This window comes from Diabrotica virgifera, chromosome 5, assembly GCF_917563875.1.
Source record: "Diabrotica virgifera virgifera chromosome 5, PGI_DIABVI_V3a".
In the NCBI taxonomy this organism is placed as follows: domain Eukaryota; kingdom Metazoa; phylum Arthropoda; class Insecta; order Coleoptera; family Chrysomelidae; genus Diabrotica; species Diabrotica virgifera.
In genome coordinates this window covers 211,884,689-211,906,304 of record NC_065447.1, presented here as the reverse complement: position 1 = coordinate 211,906,304, position 21,616 = coordinate 211,884,689, and the positions used below count along the sequence as shown (strand labels likewise).

Sequence of the window (21,616 nt, the reverse complement as noted above, 5' to 3'; positions counted from 1 at the left end):
TACCTTTTAAAGTTAAAAACATAAATATTCTCATTTGAAAGCTGTATAATTATTTAAACAATTTTTATTTAAACAAATTAAAATTTTGTGTTATAATAAATAAATTAATTTATTATAACAAAACAAAAGCAAGTTTGACATTTAATAATGCGTTAGTTCGATGGCTCTCTCGAGTTACTTGGGAACAAAAAAAGAATGAAGGAAATTGCTCCATGGGAAGCCGAGAAAATACATTTTTTTAAAGTATACCGATTTTGAACTTTGAGGGTTACATTTTCTCCAACCTAATTTTTGATTGGAATTTTGCTATTTTTGGCAATTTTCACACGTATTATCGATAGTTTTTATTATAATAATATATGTTATGAGTAATTTAAGGATATGAAAATTGGTGTGAAGAATGAGGACAAAAATAAAAAGGTGATGGTTTAAAAATTATGATCCTATTGTTTATATCTTTGCCGTAAATTCAGGTCAACTTTGACCGGTTGTATCTCATGAACTGCTTATCATAATTAAACGTTTTTTCTTTTAATAGAAGCGTCCTGCCACTGTTTTTCGAACACCGTTTTTATAATTTAATTTATTTTAATATTTCCTGAGATATTCTATTTGTTTATAAGCCAAAAAATTCTTTATAATTTTAAAATATTCCCTAGGCCGCTTAAATAGTCCAATTTCAATTCTGTAAAGTACATTAGATAGGTATAGTGTCTTTTCATGAAAAAATCATAATTATTCTTATGCATCATAATTATTGTCGTTATTATAGCGACCGTAAATTTTTAATTAACAATTCAATTGTTGCTAAACTGTTCATTCAATTTCCATCGGCTTCTGGAATTATAATCTATACAAAAGGAGCTTTTATATTACCAAGTTATTTAATTATTGATTGACAATTACTTATCTAAAAGTTTAGTTGAAAATTAAAGATTTTGTTGGAAAAACCCGCTTTTTCCGGGGAAAGTTTTTGTCGAAGAGAATCGGAAAAAACACGTCTCTATGTAGAATTTAATTGCGGTGAATTTTTATTTGAGTGTTTTTGGTGTAAAGTTAAAATCTTTGGAGTTATAGAGCAAAAATTAAAAAAAACACGATTTTTGGGCGCCATTTTGTTTATAAAAAAAGTAGCACACTATCTGCGGACTTTGCATACCCTATATTATTAATATATACAATCATAAGATTCGATTTCAGCAATAAAATTGCTGGTAAATAACTTTTCCCAAAAATGGCCTATTCTCCGATAATCAGCCCAGACTAGTACGGCGACCACTGTCGACGGTCAACAATCAGTTCAACTCAAGTTGTCAACATTTACGAATTAAAAGTTTACAGAATGCTGTATAAGAGCGGACATAACAGAACAAACAATACCTTATTTTGCATTTTGATCTTTTCACGAAACGATCTTTTAAAAAGTTTATACTACAAGAAGTGATGGTAAAAGAGGTCGTTGATTATGAGAAAATGATGAGTAGGATTAGGAAATATAAATATTCCATTATACAAGGTGTCCCAAAAGTAGTGGAACGGTCGAATATTTCGCGAACTAAACATCAGATCGAAAAACTGAAAAATACGTGTTCAATCAATTTCAAAAATCTATCCAATGACACCAAACACCATCCCCACTACACCCCCTTGAGGTGGGGCGGGGGTAACTTTAAAATCTTAAATGGAAATCCCCAGTTTTTATTGCAGATTTTAATTAGTTACGTAAAAGTAAGCAACTTTTATTCAAGGCATTTTTTCGAACTGTGGATAGATGGCGCTATAATTGGGAAAAACGATTTATCCTGATACCATAGGTAAATTATAGAAACGGTCTAATATCTCAAGAAATACACTTTCAAATGAGAAACTAAAAAACAGGTTTTTAATCTTTTTCGAAATGCTTTCGAATAACATCAAACGTGACCCTCCAACCCACCCCCTGGGGGTGGGGTGGGGGGTAACTTTAAAATCTTAAATAGTTTTATTACAGATTCCCCCACTTTTTATTACAGATTCGGATCCGTCACGAAAAATTAAGCAACATTTATTCGAAACATTTTTTAGAATTGTTAATAGATGGCGCTTTAATTGGAAAAATACGATTTATTAGCGCCATCTATCAGAAATTTTAAAAAATGTTTCAAATAAATGTTGCTTAATTTTTTATGGTGAATCCGAATCTGCAATAAAAAGTGGGGGTTGCTATTTAAGATTTTAAAGTTACCCCCCACCCCACTTTCAGGGGGTGGGTTGGAGGGTCATGTTTGGTGTTGTTCGATAGGTTTTCGAAAAAGATTAAAAATCTATTTTTTGGTTTCTCATTTGGAATTGTATTTTGTGGGATATTAGACCGTTTCTATAATTTACCTATGGTATTAGGATAAATCGTTTTTCCCAATTATAGCGCCATCTATCCACAGCTCGAAAAAATTTATTGAATAAAAGTTGCCTACTTTTACGTAACGAATCCAAATTTGCATGAAAAGCTGGGGGTTTCCATTTGAGATTTTAAAGTTACCCCCCACCCCACATCCAGGGGGTGTAGTGGGGATTGGTGTTTGGTGTCATTGGATAGATTTTTGAAAATGATTGAAAACGTATTTTTCAGTTTTTTGATCCGATGTTTAGTTCGCGAAATATTCGACCGTTCCGCTACTTTTGGGACACCCTATATATATTTTTAAAACGTTTTTGTATACTTGGCTTGGTCTTTGTCACTATGTCCGGGGAATCTTTTAATCCATTTTAAACATACTTCCAGATTGCGTATAGACCTGGATCCCGCGTACCAAAAAAAAGTTGATTAATAGCAAGCTGAAAATTTGTTAATAGCTTAACGGTGTCTAGTCGGACAAACTTTGATGTATGGGAACACTGGAACAGGGGAAGTTTTAATTGTGGAACAGGTTAAAAATTTGGAACGTCAGACTACGCAAACGTTCCATGTATCTTGTCGGACAGAACTTCCAATTGATTTGCTACCATTTCATCAAATTCTCATGAAAAAATCAGACTAGTGTTTATCACCAACTGGGCATTTTAATGATTGGAACACGAAGAACATGTCAAATGACAGGAATCTTGTTGGTTAGTAATAGCGGTCTGATTTTTGCATAAGAGTTTAATGAAAGGGTAACAAATCACTTGGATGTTCTGTCCGACAAAATACATGGGACGTTTTCTTAATCTGACGTTCTAAACAAACGTTTTTAAACTGTTTCACAATTAAAACTTCCCCTGTTCTAGTGTTCCCGTACATCAAAGTTTGTCCAACTAGACACAGTTAAGTTATTAACAAATATTTTTAGCTTACTATTAATCAACTTTTTTTGGTACGCGGGATCCAGGTCTAGTAGACACCTGAAATTTGCAGAATATGTCAAAACTCGATTAAAATGCAATATTTTACAGCTTTTGTATATATGCATCGAGTTTTATTTTTTATTTTGATCCATTTTAAGGTACTAGTACACTTTAGAAGACCAAAAATAAGCATTTTTCAAGATTTTTTTCCTCAGAATCTTTATTAAAAATGAACATAAAACCTTTTACATATTAATATCTAACTCTTAGAGAATACAAAAAATATATCTTCTTTCATTTATGCACGTTCACTAATATTGTAGAGGGCGCCAAAGTCGAGGCCTCGAAAAAAAGTAGTTCCAATGGCGGACAGTTAATCTCAGGATTGGGATCTCTGAAACAAAAAAATCGTACGGCATTTGAAAAAGGAAGGTCTTTTACGTGACAATTTACCACCGTTAGTGAAAAATTCTGCCAAAAAAAGATTTTACGGAAATTTGAAAAATTTTTGTGAAAAAATCGCCCGTTTTTCTTCAGTTTTTCATGGTTAAAAAGTATTTATTTTTTATTTTTTGGTCAAATTGTGGTAAATTGGCACGTAAGAAACCTTCCTTTTTCAAATGCTGTACAATTTTTTTGTTTCAGATATCGCAATCCTGAGATTAACTGTCCGCCATCATTTTTCGAGGCCTCGACTTTTGCGCCCTCTACAATATTAGTGTACGTGCATACATTAAAATAGATATATTTTTTGTACTCCCTAAGAGTTAGATATTAATATGTAAAAAGTTTTATTTAATAAAGGTTCTGAGAAAAAAATTATTTTTGGTCTTCTAAAGTGTACTAGTACCTTAAATCTAAATAATACAATGACATTTAGATCTAACTTATATGTCAAATATTTACATCTCAATATATTAAATCAAATATTGGTCTAGTGTCTAGGATACCTGGCTTTCACCCAGGAGGCTCGGGTCGATTCCTGGTATCGGAAATCGTTTTTGTTTTTAAAATTGACATTTTGATTTGAAAAATAATTGCTTTTATTATACTTTTTTATAGTGTTTCCTTTAAATAAAAAAAAAACGTGGTATTATAGAAAGTTATTTTTTTATAAAGGTTTAATTATTTAAGATATTTTAGAAAAAAATCCTTACGTACCATCTAAATCACGTTCTGCATATTCGGCGTCGATGTCGTCGCATAAAAAGTGCGGTACACCGTGTTCCCGATCGGAAAAACTATTTGGAACATGTAAAGTAGAAGAAGGAGCTGCGAGTCCCCAATTTAGCGCAGGTTTTACTTTCACTTCCATCCATTCGTTCTCGAAAATCTCGATGTCGCCACATAGCTGGAATGTTTCATCTAAAAATTAAGTTTAAAAATAAGTTACCGGCTCTGTATAACCTTTAGTAATCACTAACGTAAAAGAAATAAAACTTTTTACTTTTAAATATAGAAAAAAGTTCACTAGATAGTAAAGCATAATATCTCTTTTTGTTAGTAAGGAAAAAAGATTACCAGATTAAAAGACTAAGTTTTCAATCTAATATATAGCACATAAAACAACACCAAAAAATGCTGTTCCACATACTACCAGACCGAAAACAATGGGAACCTTCTATGGTAACACCTCTGAGGCTTCTACAATTTGCAAGCCATAACGGATGCTGAGAATAAGGAAGATGAGGGAATTTTACAATTTATAATTGTGGAACAGCATTTTTTGGTGTTGTTTTATGTGCTATTAGATTGAAAACTTAGTCTTTTGCTAGCAGCTGCCGCTAGGGCATCCCTGCCATTTCGTTCGTTGCAATCCGTGACCGCACGCCGGGGTTTGTCCTAGTTGGGTCAAAGAGAGCAGTATACGAGGTCTGGCTATTAAATAACGAGACTGCGCGCGCAAAAGGCGTCTTAGAGGGGAATAGTGGGAAACGAATGCAGCATTGGATAGCTGGAAGTGTCTACTCTTCCAGTACGAAAACGCGTTTTTTTACTGGAAAAAGAACGTGTTTTTTCTCGTGTCGATAACAGTGTGTGACGAAAAACATGAGCAACGGATTAATGTGAAATTTCTCGTTAAATTAAAAAAAACTCCGACTGGGTGCTAAATTTGTTGAAAGAGGCCTATGGTGAGAATTCTCTATCTCGTGCGCGTGTTTTCAAATGGTATAAACGGTTTTATGAAGGCCGAGAGAGCGCCGTAGATGACCAACGTCCAGGTCGACCTGTCTCTGTTTCAACTCCGCAAACAGTGATCAAAATAAATGAAATTGTGCGCGGAGATCGTCGTATGAGCATTCGGATGATTGCTGAGCCTGTAAACGCCGATAAAGAAACTGTCAGAAAAATTTTACATGACGAATTGAACATGAAGAAAGTCTGTGCGAAGTTGGTCCCAAAAAATTTGACCCCTGACCAAAAGCTCGTCCGTCAACAGATCGTTATTTAGCCGCTAGAGGCATTTTAGTGCTCGAACACCCGCCGTACTCGTCTGATTTAGCACCCTGTGACTTTTTCCTGTTTCCGAAGATCAAGTCTGCCTTAAAAGGAATCCGGTTCGAGTCGATGGAAGAGGTGAAGCGAATAACGGCGGAGCTCCTAAAAGCTCTAACAAAAGAAGACTTCCAGCATTGCTTTGACCAATGGAAAAAAACGAATGGAACGGTGTGTGGCGAGTGAAGGGGAATATATTGAAGGAGAGCATTCGATTGTAGAATAATTTTTAAAATAAAACTCTTTTTCATAAGCAGTCTGGTTATTTAATAGCCAGACCTCGTATGTGCCTCCTGATGAGAGACTAATAAGTTTCGAAACCGGTAGAGGTGCTTGCTGCACTCTCTGGTTGAACGAAATTGAAAATGGTTATTCATTTTTGATTACCAGATTACTTGGTAGTAATCTGCTTCTCTAGGTGCCGTCTCAGCTTCGAAGGTTGGCAATCATCAGAGAAAGTTTTACTTCTGAGACCACGGCTTCAATTAATTCGTTGCTATTACATCGAAACCATTTCCTAAGGTTCTTCAGCCAAGAGTTACGTCTCCTTCTGATGGACATTTTCCCTTTCCCTGGATTCTTCCTTGCATCATATGTCCCATATATCTCAGTTTTATTCTCTTAATTGTTAGAAGTACTTCTCTTTCCTTATGCATACGTCTCATTACATCTACGTTGGTTATTCTATCTACACATGAGATCTTCAGCACTCTTCGGTACATCTACATCTCGAATTCCTCCAGTCACTACTAACTCACTCACACTACTAACGTCAGTTTTCTTCAGTGTCCAACCCGTAGTATAATACGGATAGCAAATAGCACCTCAGCCAGTGGCGGCTGGTGGGGTAAAATTTTGGGTAGGCCACGCCAGCAAATTACAAATAGCTATGTATAATACATATAATAATAGTCTCTCGTTTGATACCGCTGACGCGGCTTTGGGATTATAGCGGGGTAGTCTGCTATATCTAGGGCCTACGGTATACAAGGAAGGTAACAGGGCCAGTGCTCCGCTTCAACCGCCTATTATTACCCCTGGTTTGACCCAATGTAGGTACTCATTTTATTCAGGCTGAGTCGACCTGGGGCCTATAGACATTTCAAAAATTTCTAGTTGTTCTTGCCGGCGCTGGGATATGAACCCCGGCCTACCAGCACTCGAGCCAAGCATACTACCGCCTGAGCTACGTCGGCCTCATGTATAATACATAATATGCAAATAAAAATTTATTTTTATGTATAAAAATACTTAGAAGGTAACTGTAGCAGATTTACATTTAATTATATTTTTAAAACTAAATAAAATTATGAACTAAAATTTACAAATAGCTTACATATTTAATTATTTATAGAGCAGGTTTATTCTTCTCTCTTTGCTTTGTGCAAATTTGTCAGTTACAATTCGATAATTATGTTACAAGTGGCAACGAGACTTGGCGAAGGCCCGTTTCAATCGGGCCTATACACCAAGCATAACACGACAATATAAAAATCATTCTCCGGCAAGCTGCTTAACTTCAAACGCTTTTTGTAGGGAGATATTATATGAGCGAGGTCGGCCAGGTCCGAGCGGGCCTATTAATGATATTTAAAATGATTGAATACAATTAGATGCTTTCTGTGATAATATATAACAAAGTTGTCTTAACGGATGCTGATGTATTGAGTTGAGTGATTTATTACATTTAAAAGTTATATACATGATTTAACATAATTTTTGAATATTTATATCTTTTTCAATTTTAAAGCTCTTAAAATTATTGGGTAGGCCCGGCCTATCCTACCTACCCCCGAAAGCCGCCACTGACCTCAGCAGTCTTATTTTTATATCAAGGTTTAAGTTTCGACAGCAGAGAAGCCTCTTCATTCTTGTAAATATGCTTCTGAGCTGAGAGCTGCCATTGCTTTCATTAATGGTTGTACTTAGGTATTTGAATTCTCTTACTCTTTCATTAGGCTCATTCTGTACCTACATATCTCACGAATGTCCTGAGTTGTCTTTGTTACTATCATATATTTCGTCTTGCTTACGTTAAGCTGACGGTAGTAATCTGACGAAGTCTAACTAAAGGAACCAATTTCATAAAGTGGATATGTTACATTTTGTGTTAGGATGTTAAACTAATATAATAAGATAAGTTACCTTTATCATTGCTTATGATGTAAAACAAATAAAATCCATAAACAAATGTTCTACTGGTATCTCCAGAAGCATGTCGTATAAACTGATCTTTATACAGCATCTCCATGATCTGAAAATTACGAGTTTACACTTAAATTCAATTTAAACAAAATAAAAATACAAAATCCAAAGCATTTAATATTTAGAGAAAAAAATCGATAATACTGAGATGAAGTCAAGAATTTATAAAGCCAGTGTAAGGCCAATAATGACATATGCATCATAAACAAGACCCGATACAGCCACAACACAAAGACTACTAAAACAACAGAGATAAGAGTACTGAAAATAATTACATTAATTACGCTGATATATCGAAAGAGAAGTGAAGACATTAAAAGAAAATGTAACGTACAATGTATAAACGAATGAAAACTAAATAGAAAAAAGAATGGAATAACCAAATAAGCAGGATGGGTATAGTCAAAATGATAAGAGATAAATCACCAACCGGTAGAAGAAGTATCGGACGAAGAAGAAGAAAAGAAATTCTTTGAATACTCCAAAAATATTCCTTGTTTCAAAAGAAAACTTTTAACACAGACAAAATAGAAATTTAAACACGGACATAACCTAACTTAACCAAATTTCGATATTCAATTAGTTAAAATCTTAAGAGAAAACACGATCAGAAAGGAAAAAATGAAAAATTAGGAAAACCATAGCGTTACATTTCGTATGAAACATTTACCATTAAACAGAACGAATGGCATGCTTACTTGTACTCCTTTTTCTACGTTGTTAACTTCTTCCATGTGCGTCATTAACCAACTCACAGCCTCAGCAGAAACGAAGGTGAAGTTCGGAAGGTTTTGTTGCATATTTATAAACAATAAACCATTCGCCGGATTTTTCATACTTTCAATTATTTCTGCAGACGTCGCATTCGATTTTAGCATTGTAATAGGCAACGGCGTCCTAGAAATTTGATTATATTAAACTAATTTCTATTTCTGATTTGAGACGTGTAATAAGTTATAATTATTTATTGAGCGTACGGTATATAAAGGAGATCCCCATGAATTTAGAAAACTACAGACCTACAGTTGAGTTCGCGAGTCTTTACCCGTGCGTCATTAATACCTGGCGAGATAAAACACATACTTTTTATCTAGCATCATTCTCTTCCATGCATGAAACTCATGACAAACCAGCTGCCGTTTGTTATTAAGTAACAACACATGTTATTTTTATGAACCATCTAGACTCAGTGCATTGAAAAGAGATAGGTACAAAAAAAGACGATTCGGTATGTTTTCATATTTTAAGCACAATTTGTTTGACGTTTCTGATTTGTTTAATTTTGTGGCTGTCAGTCAGTTGAACTTTTTGCGGTTTTTGTCGAATTTTTGCGTTTTGAAGTTTCTTTATATTACACAAACAGTTGTTTTCACAACTAATTTTATATTGGGCTTTGAAATTTTAAGGTAAATAATTATATTTAGGCAATTAATATTTAAAACATACAAAGCTAACGTCATTCACACAGTAAAGAAATGGACTGTGTTTAGATTTCCGTCAAAGTGAATAAAATAACAAAAATAAAATATTAGGTCTGGATCCCGCGTATGAAAAAAAAGTTGATTAATAGCAAGCTGAAAATTTGTTAATAGCTTAAGGGTGTCTAGTCGGATAAACTTTCATATATGGGAACACTGTAACAGGGACAGTTTTAATTGTGGAACAGGTTAAAAATTTGGAACGGTCAGACCACGAAGACGGCACATTTATTTTGTCCGACAGAACAGATTTAAACTCCCCGAACAGAGATTAAACTCTCATGCAAAAATCAGACTGCTATTTATCACCTGTCATAATTCCTGTCATTTGACATATTCTACATGTTCCACTCATTAAAACGCCCATTTGGTGATAAATAGCAGTCTGATTTTTGCATGAGAGTTTAATCTCTGTTCGGAGAGTTTAAGTCTGTTCTGTCGGACAAAATACATGTGCCGTTTTCGTGGTCTGACCGTTCCAAATTTTTAACCAGTTCCACAATTAAAACTTCCCCTGTTCCAGTGTTCCCATATATCAAAGTTTGTCCGACAAGACACCCTTAAGCTATTAACAAATTTTCAGCTTGCTATTAATCAACTTTTTTTTCATACGCGGGATCCAGACCTATATGTTATTGGATTTTTTATAAATTGTTTATTTATTTATTAATCAATAATAATAAAATAATTTATTAAGCTACTTCAAATGTAGCTGTAATTCTGCGCAAAAATTTTGAAGCAAAACTTACATTTGACATTCTATATATTTGATAACGTCAAATTTTATAATAAAACCCGTAATCGGAACAGTAGCCACTTTCTGTCAGTTGTTGTTGCGTGAAATAGATTTCCGACTTATTTCGTATGCTTTAAGTGATGACGCACGGGTAAAGACTCGCGGACTCAACTGTATAAGCCTTCTTAGTCACCTATACAAACTCCTTACAAGAAAAGTAACGAATCGTCTTGAAATAAAATTTGATTTCTACCAGCCAATCGAGCAAGAGGGATTTCGTACCGGATTTGGAACAAATGATCACCTACAGAGCATTAAAACGGTAATAGAAAAATTTGATGTAAATTTGTCTTCTTGCATAGCCTCCTTGATAACAGGTAGACCTAGAAATAGCGCTATCGGGGGATGGCAGGAGACAGATTTAAATCAAAACGAAACCGTCTATTTTTGTATTTTTACTAATGCCATACTCTATACTCTGTATGAGAGTACAAAGACTCGTTTCATATAGTTTCTCTGAACCGCATTTTTGGAATATTTTCCTAGCGGTGCCTTTTGATATTTTCATATCTGAGTCAACAGATAACTAGAATCGAGTCGACATTTATTTCAGTTATTCCCCGTTAGAGGGCGTTCTAACGTTACTCCGGTATAAATAGTTTTATTGTATACCGAGAACTACGGAAGTTTTGATGTAAATTTGTCTTCTTGCATAGCCTCCTTGATAATAGGTAGACCTAGAAATAGCGCTATCGGGGGATGGCAGGAGACAGATTTAAATCAAAATGAAACCGTCTATTTTTGTATTTTTACTAATGCCATACTCTGTATGAGAGTACAAAGACTCGTTTCATATAGTTTCTCTGAACCGCATTTTTGGAATATTTTCCCAGCGGTGCCTTTTGATATTTTCATATCTGGGTCAACAGAAAACTAGAATCGAGTCGACATTTATTTCACGGTAATAGAAAAGACTATCAAATACAATCGACCACTCGTTCTGGCTTTTGTAGACTTCAATAAAGCCTTTCGACACGGTAGAATTTTACAAAATCCTGGAAGCACTACGAGCATGCCGCATTGACTACCGGTACACAAGGTTAATTTACAATACACACAGGAACGCAACTATGTCGGTGAAACTACATAAAAACACGGATCATACCCCAATCGGCAGAGGAGTCCGACAGGGCGATACCTTATCGCCTAAACTGTTTAATGCAGTACTAAAATAGTAAGTTGCTAACGAATTGTGCACACAATTCATCATCCCATCCTACACAACACAAATTAGCAGCCTACCATAGCATGATACATACTGACAGAAATTCCCATGTCAAAAAATAACTTCGAGATAGAACTGAACATCATTAAGCAAATAGCAGTAAACAATGGCTATAACGAACAAACAATTAACAAAATTTTAAAGCAAAAACTCCATAAGAAAGCCCTGAAATTAGTCTATCCACCACCACAGAAAGAACCCAGTACCTTCTGCTCTATCACATATACAGGCAAGATAACAACAAAAATAGCCAGATACATAAAAAAGAAAGGAATAACACCAGCTTTCAGAACTAACAACAACTTAAGCAAATATATTAAAAACAATAAGACCCGAAAGAGAAAGCAACTATAGAGTGGTGTTTACAAACTAACTTGTGGTGACTGTCCGAAAACTTACATCAGTCAAACTGGCAGAACCTTTGACAAACGGATAGCAGAACACAAAAAGGCTTTCAACAATAGAAACACAAACACTTCTAAATACACACTTCACCTTCTAGACCATAATCATTCTTTTAATGAACAGTTTAAAATTCTTCATATTCAAAATAAAGGCCTTAAGCTATCTTTATTAGAATCTATGGAAATTAATAAATTGAAAAATACAGATATAATTCTGAATGACCAACTCGAGACAAACAGCTCCCCACTCCTCAACCTCTTCAGTTAAAGACTTTAAAATGCAAACCCATTCTTCTTCTTCAGCCTTCAGTAATCCAACTTTGGACATAGGTCTCCCCCAATTAAATCCAGTGTTGTCTATTTTGCGCCACCTGTTTCCAGTTGTGTCCTCCAAACTTCTTTATGTCATCGGCCCATCTCATTTGTGGCCTTCCTCTACTTCTTTTTCCTAACCACGGTCTCCATTGTTGTATTTCGTGATTCCATCTTTTATCCTTCAGTCGGGCATTGTGTCCTGCGAAGCTCCATTTTAATTTGGCAACATGTTCTGCTGCGTCTTTTACTTTGGTTTTGCTTCTAATCCATGTATTTGTTTTTTTGTCTACGAGCCTCACCCCGAGCATTGATCTTTCCATCGCTCTCTGTGCCTTTACTATTTTATCCATATTGGCCTTGGTGAGTGTCCACGTCTGTGAACCATACGTAAGTATAGGGAGGATACACTTATCGCAAATCCATAGTAAACTAAATCACTTGAGAAAGGCACTCTGCCGAAACAGCTGTAGTCAGATAGTTATAATAAATTTTGTGAAATTATAGAAAACAAACGTTTTCAGTGTTTTATTGTTAGATAAAACCATGTATTAACTTATAATACAGCTAATAACACAAAGTGGTTGATGCTGTTAGCAATAAAATAAATAAAAAAAGATTCCTGCAAGTTAAATATCATGTTAGCATATTTTATAAACATCGACTTAAAAATAATTAATACAAACCCTTCATCTGATGGTAACTCAAATCCTTCTTTAATCTCAGAGCTTTCTGGAGGTCCTTGAGATACTCTATTTCTTTCAACTTTAGATCCTGACCTGTTAAATGACATTAATAGAAAATGTTTTTATAATAATTATCCCTAAACCCTATGGGTAGAAGGGAATTAGATTATATAAAAAAAATAAGTCATTCTTCAAATTCTAGATAAGAAATTGTCTTCAGTAATGAAAGTATACTAAATAAAGCTTGAACAAACATTTAACGATTTTTAGCAGTGACGAGCTCAACGTGTGCACACAGTAACGTATTGAGGAATGACATTGTTCCGACATGCTATGCTCGGTTTTTGCCATATCCGTAACATTCTGAACATTGCGATACGCATGCTGAGGACCCCACCACTTTTATACGTTCATGTTTGCTTGAGCTTTAATACCACGAGCCTGTAACTTTTACTGAATAAATAAAATTTAGTTATTTTTTATTAATTTTCAAAACTAAACTAATCAAAATATGTATGTGTTTAAAATGAAATAATACAACAATAAGAGGAAGATAATTTACAGAATTTTATTTCCACTGAAGACTTATTCTTCAATTTTAGCAATAAATGTGTAACTGTTAATTATTTGAATAATAAAATAAACAAAGATTAGAGCTAAAATTAAAATGTTCGGAACAAAATAATACGAAGATTTATGAAATAAACAAAATTTATGACATGAACTGGTTTATGATTCACTGAAATACAAATTATGAGATCATATCTTCTTCCTTCTTTAAGTGACGTCTCCAAATCGGACTTTGGAAATCATCATCACTATCTTCACTCTATCTACTGCTGCTCTGAAGAGTTCTGTAGAACTGCATTTAAACCAGTCCCTTTAATTCTTCAACCATGACACTCTCCTTCTTCCCATACGCCTTCCTCCTCTTATCTTTTCTGGTCAGGTCACAGCCATGAAATTATAATCACCACAATCAGATGTATCGTTAATAAATAAAGTTAGATATTTTTAATCAAAACAGCCTCTTTTCTCAATTTACTTTCTTTTTCTTACGGTGCCTATCCGTTCCGAATGTTGGCGATCAGCATGGCTATCCTAACTTTGCTTGCTGCTATTAGGAATAGTCCGGTTACCGATGTATTGAACCACCTTCTCAGGTTTTAAAGCCACGATATTATTTTTCTCCCTGGCCCTCTCTAGCAAATACGTTGTCCTGAAGAATAAGTTGCAATAATCGAGATATCTGTTCATTCCTCATAACATGGCTAAGATATTCTAATTTGCGTTCTTTGATTATGTTAATAATCTCGCATTCCTTGTCCTTCGTTCTACATTCTACCTTAGTTGTTTAGAATTTCAATTTTTAAATAATGTAACAGTTACACATTTAGAAAGAAAAACATGAACGCATGCACAATTATTTTTTAAAGGTAATAACAAAATCACAAAATGCTTTTTTAAGGTACAAATACTACTTCAATTCAAGGTAAATTTTAATAATAATCTAAAAATACACGAGGGATGCGAACAAACATTCTCACTAATCATACGTTCAAGTTTATATATTCCTTATTCTAAAAATACCACCTGATAGAAAGCAAAAGAATAATAATAGAGGAACTATTTCAACATTTAGTATTGTTATAATGCATTGTTATCTTAGGGAAGTAGTATGAGCTCGTACAAATTTTATTTAAATAAGTTAACCGACTAATGACGTAAAGTTGCTAGGCTAGTCGTCTTACAGTGTTGTTATCTTCATCATCAGTAGCTCGACAATCCTTTTTGGGTCCTGGCTTGTTCTAGGATTTTCCGCCATTCTGTTCTGTTCCTTGCTTTGTTCTTCCAGTGGGTAATCTCAAGTGTTTTCAGATCTTGTTCCACTTGTTCCATGTATCTAAGTTTGGGTGTTCCCTTTGACCTTCTCCCTACTGGTGTTTGCTTCATTATATGTTTTGGTGTTTCGGTCTCCAACATTCGTTCAACATGGCCCATCCAGCGCAGACGTGCGATCTTTATGGATGGTATGACGTCTGGTTCGTTGTATGCTGCGTATAGTTCAAAATTTTATCTTCTGCGCCATACGTCATTTTCTTTCACCCCCTTATACGTTGTCTAAGGATTATACGTGTCTAAGGATTTTTCGTTCAAACGTACCTAATAAGTTCTCATCGCTTTTCGACAGTGTCCATGTCTCTGATCCATATATAAGGACCGGTTTTATCAGGGTTTTGTATATTTTGCATTTGGGTTTTCTCGTGATGTTGTTAGATCTTAGATGTTTAATGAGTCCATTATATGTTTTATTAGCAATATGTATTCTTCTCTTAACTTCTTCGCTGACATTGTTATCTGTGGTAACTAGTGGACCTAGATATGTAAAAATTTTTACGCTTTCGATGTTATAGTCTCCTTTTGTCAGATTCTGTAGGTTTCTTTGGCCTGTCGATTTGATGGCCTTCATGTATTTGGTTTTTATTTCATTAATATTTAGGCCACTGTTTTGTGCCGCTCTTTCTATAGCATTAAATGCTTTTATCATTTCTCTTTTGCTTCTAGCTATGATATCAACATCATCTGCAAATGCCAATATTTGTACACTTTTTGTTATTATTGTTCCTCTGGTGTTGACTTTTGACTCTCTAATTATTTTCTCTAATGTGATGTTGAATAGAATACAGGATAGGGCATCCCCCTGTCGTAGGCCCGTTCTAACATGGATTGTATCTGTTAGTGGGTTTTGAATTCGAACCCTGCTTTGTACTTTAAGTGTTTCTTTTACTATATCAATGAGATGAGTTAGAATATTAAACTCTTTCAGGGCGTTGATCAGAAATTCTCGATGGATACTATCATAGGAACTCTTAAAGTCAATGAAGAGATGATGTGTTTCTATATTAAATTCACTAGTCTTTTCCAAGATTTGTCTCAAAACGAAGATCTGATCTATTGTGGACTTCTGCCTGCAGAAACCACATTGATATCCCTCAACTATTTGTTCCGCATATGGTCTCAATCGCTCATACACAATATTTGACAGTATTTTATATGCCACAGTCAGTAGCGTTATTGCCCGGTAGTTTTTACATTGAAGCTGATCTCCCTTTTTATGTAGTGGAATGATTACTCCGGTATTCCAGTCTTGTGGCAGTTGTTTATTATTCCATATGTTCACTATAAGCTCGTGTATCGCATTCAATAGGGAGTCTCCGCCTTCTTTTATTAATTCTGCGCTAATGTTGTCCAATCCAGGTGACTTGTTGTTTTTCAATCTGGTAACTGCTTCTTGCATTTCAGCTACTGAAGGGGGGGTTGTTTCTCTGGTATCCGTTTGATCCAGTATAATTTCATCGTATAGTGGATCTCCGTTTTGTTCAAACTTTTCTTTGAAGAATTCAATCCATCTTTGCTGTATTTCACTCTGTTGAGTTACTATATATCCTTCTTTGGCTCTTTTATTTTATTTAAATTATTATTATATTAAATTATTATATTAAAATTTTATTTAAATAAGTTAACCGACTAATGACGTAAAGTTGCTAGGCTAGTTGTCTTACAGTGTTCTTAGAGATAGTTAAAATGTGACAAAAGTAGGTATATCGTAGGTTTTCGATTTTTCTTCCTCCTATAGTTGCTCTATCTTGCCATTCCTCAAAAACTTGACGCATAATGTGTTCACTATAATATATATTGAATAGAATGGAAGATATTATACATCCCTGCCAAACTCAAACTCCAAATTTCAATTTAAAGTTTTTCGAAACCACATTATTAATTATTAACTCTTACATTCCTCCCCCTAAGTGTCTTCTCTATTGAGGTTGGCGATCAATATGGCAAATTTATCTCTGTTCTGGGCTTGCTGAATTAAATCATTCCGTGTTGTGTGGGTCCAATCTCTGATGTTTCGGAGCAAGGATTTTTTCTTTCTTCCTATACCTTTTTTACCTTCGATCTTGCCTTCTAATATTACCTGGAGCTGCTCAAATTCCCTATGGCGCATTATGTGTCCTAGATATGACGTCTTTCTAATTTTGATTGTATTGACCAGATGAGGACGTGTGTTCATTATTTCCAGTATTTCTTTATTCGTAGTTCTGATGGCTTAGCTTACTCTTAGCATTCGGCGGTACATCCACATTTCGAATGAATTCAGTTTGTTGACGTCATACTGTTTTAATGTCCAGGTCTCACAGCCATATAGTAATAGAGATCACACATAACACTTTAGTGGTCTTATTCTTATTGCGACTGATAGCTTGGGGTTACAGAGCATTTTACGCATGTTCATGAAACCACACCTTGTTATTTCAATGCGTCTTTTAATTTCTTTTGAGTGGCCTAGCTGACTATTTAACTCTTATATTAGCGACATTATTTTCATACGGTTCTTGTAATAAATATATTAGATTTTCTGGCGTACACATTTTTTTAAGCATATGCTACATTTTATCCCATTTTACGTTATAGAAGGCTTTGGAGTACTTGGTCAACAAAGCACAAATATATTTCTATATTAAATTCTCGGGATTTTATATTCCAGATTCATTGCAGATTCTAATGACTGCTTCACATCAAAGATATTCAAGATCAAAAGAAACTAAACAAGATTCTTTTATACAAATATGTGAAACAGTTATACTAAATGTTAAAATAAAAATAGGAGAGAAAGTTTCTGTGATTAACTTAATGTTTGTTCTTTACCATCACCAGCACTGCAGAAAGAAAGCTCATAAGCAAGAAAATAGCAAAATAAACCTCAATGATTTAACATACTACATACTTTAAGAAAGAAACGTCATAATGAGAAATTATATACTAATATTTCCAATCTGACCTCTCCATTATTTGCGTCTATATTTAATATCAAAATGTTGTTTTGTCGATTAAGTTTTCTTCTTTACTTCTGTTCACAATTTAACATTCCACAATAATCATCAATAACACAAGCTGTCACCAATAAAAATTTTCAACAGCAATATTTTCAACAGAAAAATTTTCTTTTGAATATTTTCTACTTTGTCTTGAACCAGAAGCTGGTTCATATGTGCAGATTTTTCACGCTGCTGTAGAAAAGATAAAGATTGACATGATGATCACCAATGTGCGTCACGCTTAGGCATATCATCCTTTGGCTATCCTTTTTTTGTATAAATTTCATTGACCTGTCATTATCCATTTATTATTTGTCTCAAGAAAGTCATCTCTTACTTTCTTACTTCCATTCTTTTTATAAATACATACTGGACTGGTTTTGGTTTTTCATGATCAAGGGAGTACTTGCTTGATAAATAACAACTAGTTTTTTTTTTTATAATCACAAGTTATTTAGGATACTAGCCACGTGATGTTAATATTAAGCGCCGTATCCATTTCGCGAGGGTGCCGCGCGCGGCCTGGCTCGCGAGGCAAACTTGTAGGGCAGTCAATGAGGGTATTTGGCTCCGAATTCCATCTACCGCATCGATTTACTTGATATTTTGACAGTAAGTAGGGAATAGCTCAAGAAACAAAGTCTATCCTATATACTATGGCGCTTTTATCTTGGGAGCAGTTCCTACCCCTTCAAGGGGGTGGACAATTTTTTGGTAAAAATAACCACGGTAGGGGCTAGAGAACCTAATTCTAAGCAAAAAATGTTCTATAATATTTTTTGAAAACTCAATACTTTTTGAGTTGTTCGTGGTTGAAAATCGGCCATTTTAATTGAAAAATGACACCTTTTCCGAAGTTTTTTGCGAATACATTAAAAACAATGTATCTAACTAAAAATACTATATAAAACATTTTTGTAACTTATAAAAAAAAACTAAGAGTTCCTTTATAAATCTTCTAGTTAAAATACAAAAAGATGGTAGGTGAAAAGAGTTTGTTTTTTTTTTGGTGCACGCTCAAATCGGTGTATTCAACTTGAAATAACAGAGAAACGGTGTATATTGCTACCAATACCTTTTGTAGTGCTTGAAAAGAGCTTTAAAATGAGCAATATTAAACGTCGAGTACATTCAAACTAAGCGAGATATGCTGCAATAAATTGATGACTAATGTATTTTAAGAAAAAATGAGAAGTATATTTAACCCCCCATCCACCAGAATTTAAATGCATCGTTTTCCTTCTACAATACCTTTTATTATAGTGTTATTTCTATGTTCAAAAAGTTGGATGAGTTTAAAACGAATGGTTTTTGAAAAAAATAAGATCAAATTATAGAGTGCATTTTTAAATTTTCTTAAAAATCTTCCTTTTTGTAACTCGAAAGTGATAAGAGATACGAAAAAAAGATACCGTACAAAAATATAGAGTCTTTTTAGATAAAAATTTTGTTTTTGTTTTTCATTACTATGTCTCTTATCACTTTCGAGTTACATGGATAAAAAGGAAGATTTTTAAAAAAATTTAAAAATGCGCTCTATAATTTTATCTTATTTTTGTTCAAAAACAGTTCATTTTAACCCCGTCCAACTATTTGAACGTAGAAATAACACTATAATAAAAGGTATTGTAGAAGGGAAACAATGCATTTAAATTCTGGTGGATGAGGGGTTAAATATACTTCTCATTTTTTCTTAAAATACATTAGTCATCAATTTTTTTGCAGCATATCTCGCTTAGTTTGAATGTACTCGACGTTTAATATTGCTCATTTTAAAGGTCTTTTCAAGCACTACAAAAGGTATTGGTAGCATTATACACCGTTTCTCTGTAATTTCTAATTGAGTACACCGATTTAAGCATGCACCAAAAAAAAACAAACACTTTCCACCTACCATATATTTTTTTTTTATTATAACTAAAAGGAACGAGTCTCTTTGTTTTTTTTTTATAAGCTACAAAAGTGTTTTATATAGTGTTTTTAGTTAGATGCATAGATTTTAAGGTATTCGCAAAAAACCCTTCGAAAAGGTGTTTTGTTTCAATGAAAATGGCCAAATTTCAACCACGAATATTTTAAAAATATTGAGTTTTCAAAAAAAAATTATAGAACAGCTTTTGCTTAGAATTAGGTTCTCTAGCCACTTCCGTGGTTATTTTAACCAAAAAATTTTACACCCCCGAGAAGGGGTGGGAACCGCCCCAAGATAAAAGCACCATAGTATTTAGGATAGACTTTCTGCGCACTACTATTCCCAAAATTTCATTAAAATCCATGCAGTAGGATAGAATTCGGAGGTAATATCCTGTTCTTACTCTCATTGACTGTCGTACTTGCGTTTGCCTCGCGCGGCCTACCAGGCTTTTTCGCTTTGCCGCGCGTAACAGTGTGGTTTCCACTTTCCGCGGCAACGACAACGAACATGCCGCGCGCGGCAACCTCGCGAAATGGATACACGGCTTTATATTTAATGGAAATTGGACATACTAAAATCTATATAAAATCTTGTAGAAACAAGAGGCGAATTTGTATGTCTTAAAATAAACCTTATAGCTAAGTTGAATATTCAATTACCTAAGAGATGGTGCAATATACCGCTCACATGTACGTGATGCAGTAACAGTCTGAAAGCAAGCACAACTTCAATTAAAAAGGAAAATTAATAAAATTAAAAGTATTAAAAAGTGATAATTCTACTGTCAACAAATACATGGTTATTGTCTCATATTTTATATCTCAAGGATATAGTTAGTAAAGTTCTTGAGTGATGTTAACAAATTCGATGGATTCGGTAAAAAATTAGCTTTGAGTTACTGATTCGGAAATTGGGTACGAAGTGGTTAGACAATGTAATTAATTTAAAAATTGAAGAGACTGATATGGTTTTCTACACTATGACAAATGAATTAATGGGAAAAGACAAGTATTTTTGAAGTGTGTAAAAATATAATTCCTATCTGAGCGCTTTCGGCTTACAAAGCCATCTTCAGAGCTATGATCATAAACTATAAAGTACCACTATTGAAGAGGGATCCTATTAGTATTGAAAAAAAAATATTGGAAAAAAAATCTTATAGAAATCTCCTTTAGAAGTTAAACAACTTAGAGGATTATTGAAAAAATTGATTACTTAAAATTGAAAAATCATCTAGAAAACGGCACATTGAGATTTCACAAAAACACATTAAAAAGTTTGAGCATGATACGGGTGCAAGCACCCACTCATCTGAAGTCAATGTGGCTTCATGATAAGTTCAACTCTACGGCAACCAATCCCCACTAGAAACAATGACCCACTACAACTACATCTGTACCATAATACATTAAGAATGAATTTTAGAGAAATAAAAGGCAGATATCGATCACTGTAATTTATTAAATCTTGCTAAAGTACACTTTCGCTCTCAGAACAGCATCAGGAGGAATTCGTCAGATAGGAAGATATCCCTGAATTTCGTAGACATTTGTTTGAAATTAATGATAAAACTAACATATAACACACACTGGACAAAGGACAAACGGATTAAAATTTAAATGCTGCTACTACATTGTTCGAAGTTGGAGGTACAATTGTACACTTGGAGGTACATTCAGAAGAAGAAGATAAATAATTAATTGGGACATTATTCTGCATACTACTATAATAATTACTTAATTATATACTATGTTAATGCAGACTTAGTGAATCATCCACCAAAAATATCGATGGGGTGGAAAATAATGTGTCTATTACCTTGAATTACTGAGTTAATCACAAAACTTACTAACCTTTTTCTCTCTTTAGCTTGTACAAAGTGATTCATTAAATTATTTGTTATTTGTATGTTAAGA

The 21,616-nt window shown here is 34.1% G+C and overlaps 1 protein-coding gene across 5 annotated transcripts in view; it reads right to left on the bottom strand.

Annotated features, from left to right (window-relative positions):
- LOC126884592 (GATOR complex protein Iml1) overlaps positions 1–21,616 on the bottom strand; it is a 196,087-nt gene that overhangs the window by 11,701 nt on the left and 162,770 nt on the right. For 3 of the 5 annotated variants that reach the window (XM_050650584.1, XM_050650587.1, XM_050650585.1), the window contains 4 exons: positions 12,906–12,998; positions 8,703–8,901; positions 7,945–8,053; positions 4,465–4,668 (listed from right to left, as the gene is read on the bottom strand). In XM_050650584.1, the coding sequence (XP_050506541.1) occupies positions 4,465–4,668; positions 7,945–8,053; positions 8,703–8,901; positions 12,906–12,998 (605 nt within the window). Of the gene's footprint in view, positions 1–4,464; positions 4,669–7,944; positions 8,054–8,702; positions 8,902–12,905; positions 12,999–20,359; positions 20,410–21,616 lie in introns of all 5 variants that reach the window. The other 2 variants (XM_050650586.1, XM_050650588.1) reach the window with 1 other exon arrangement.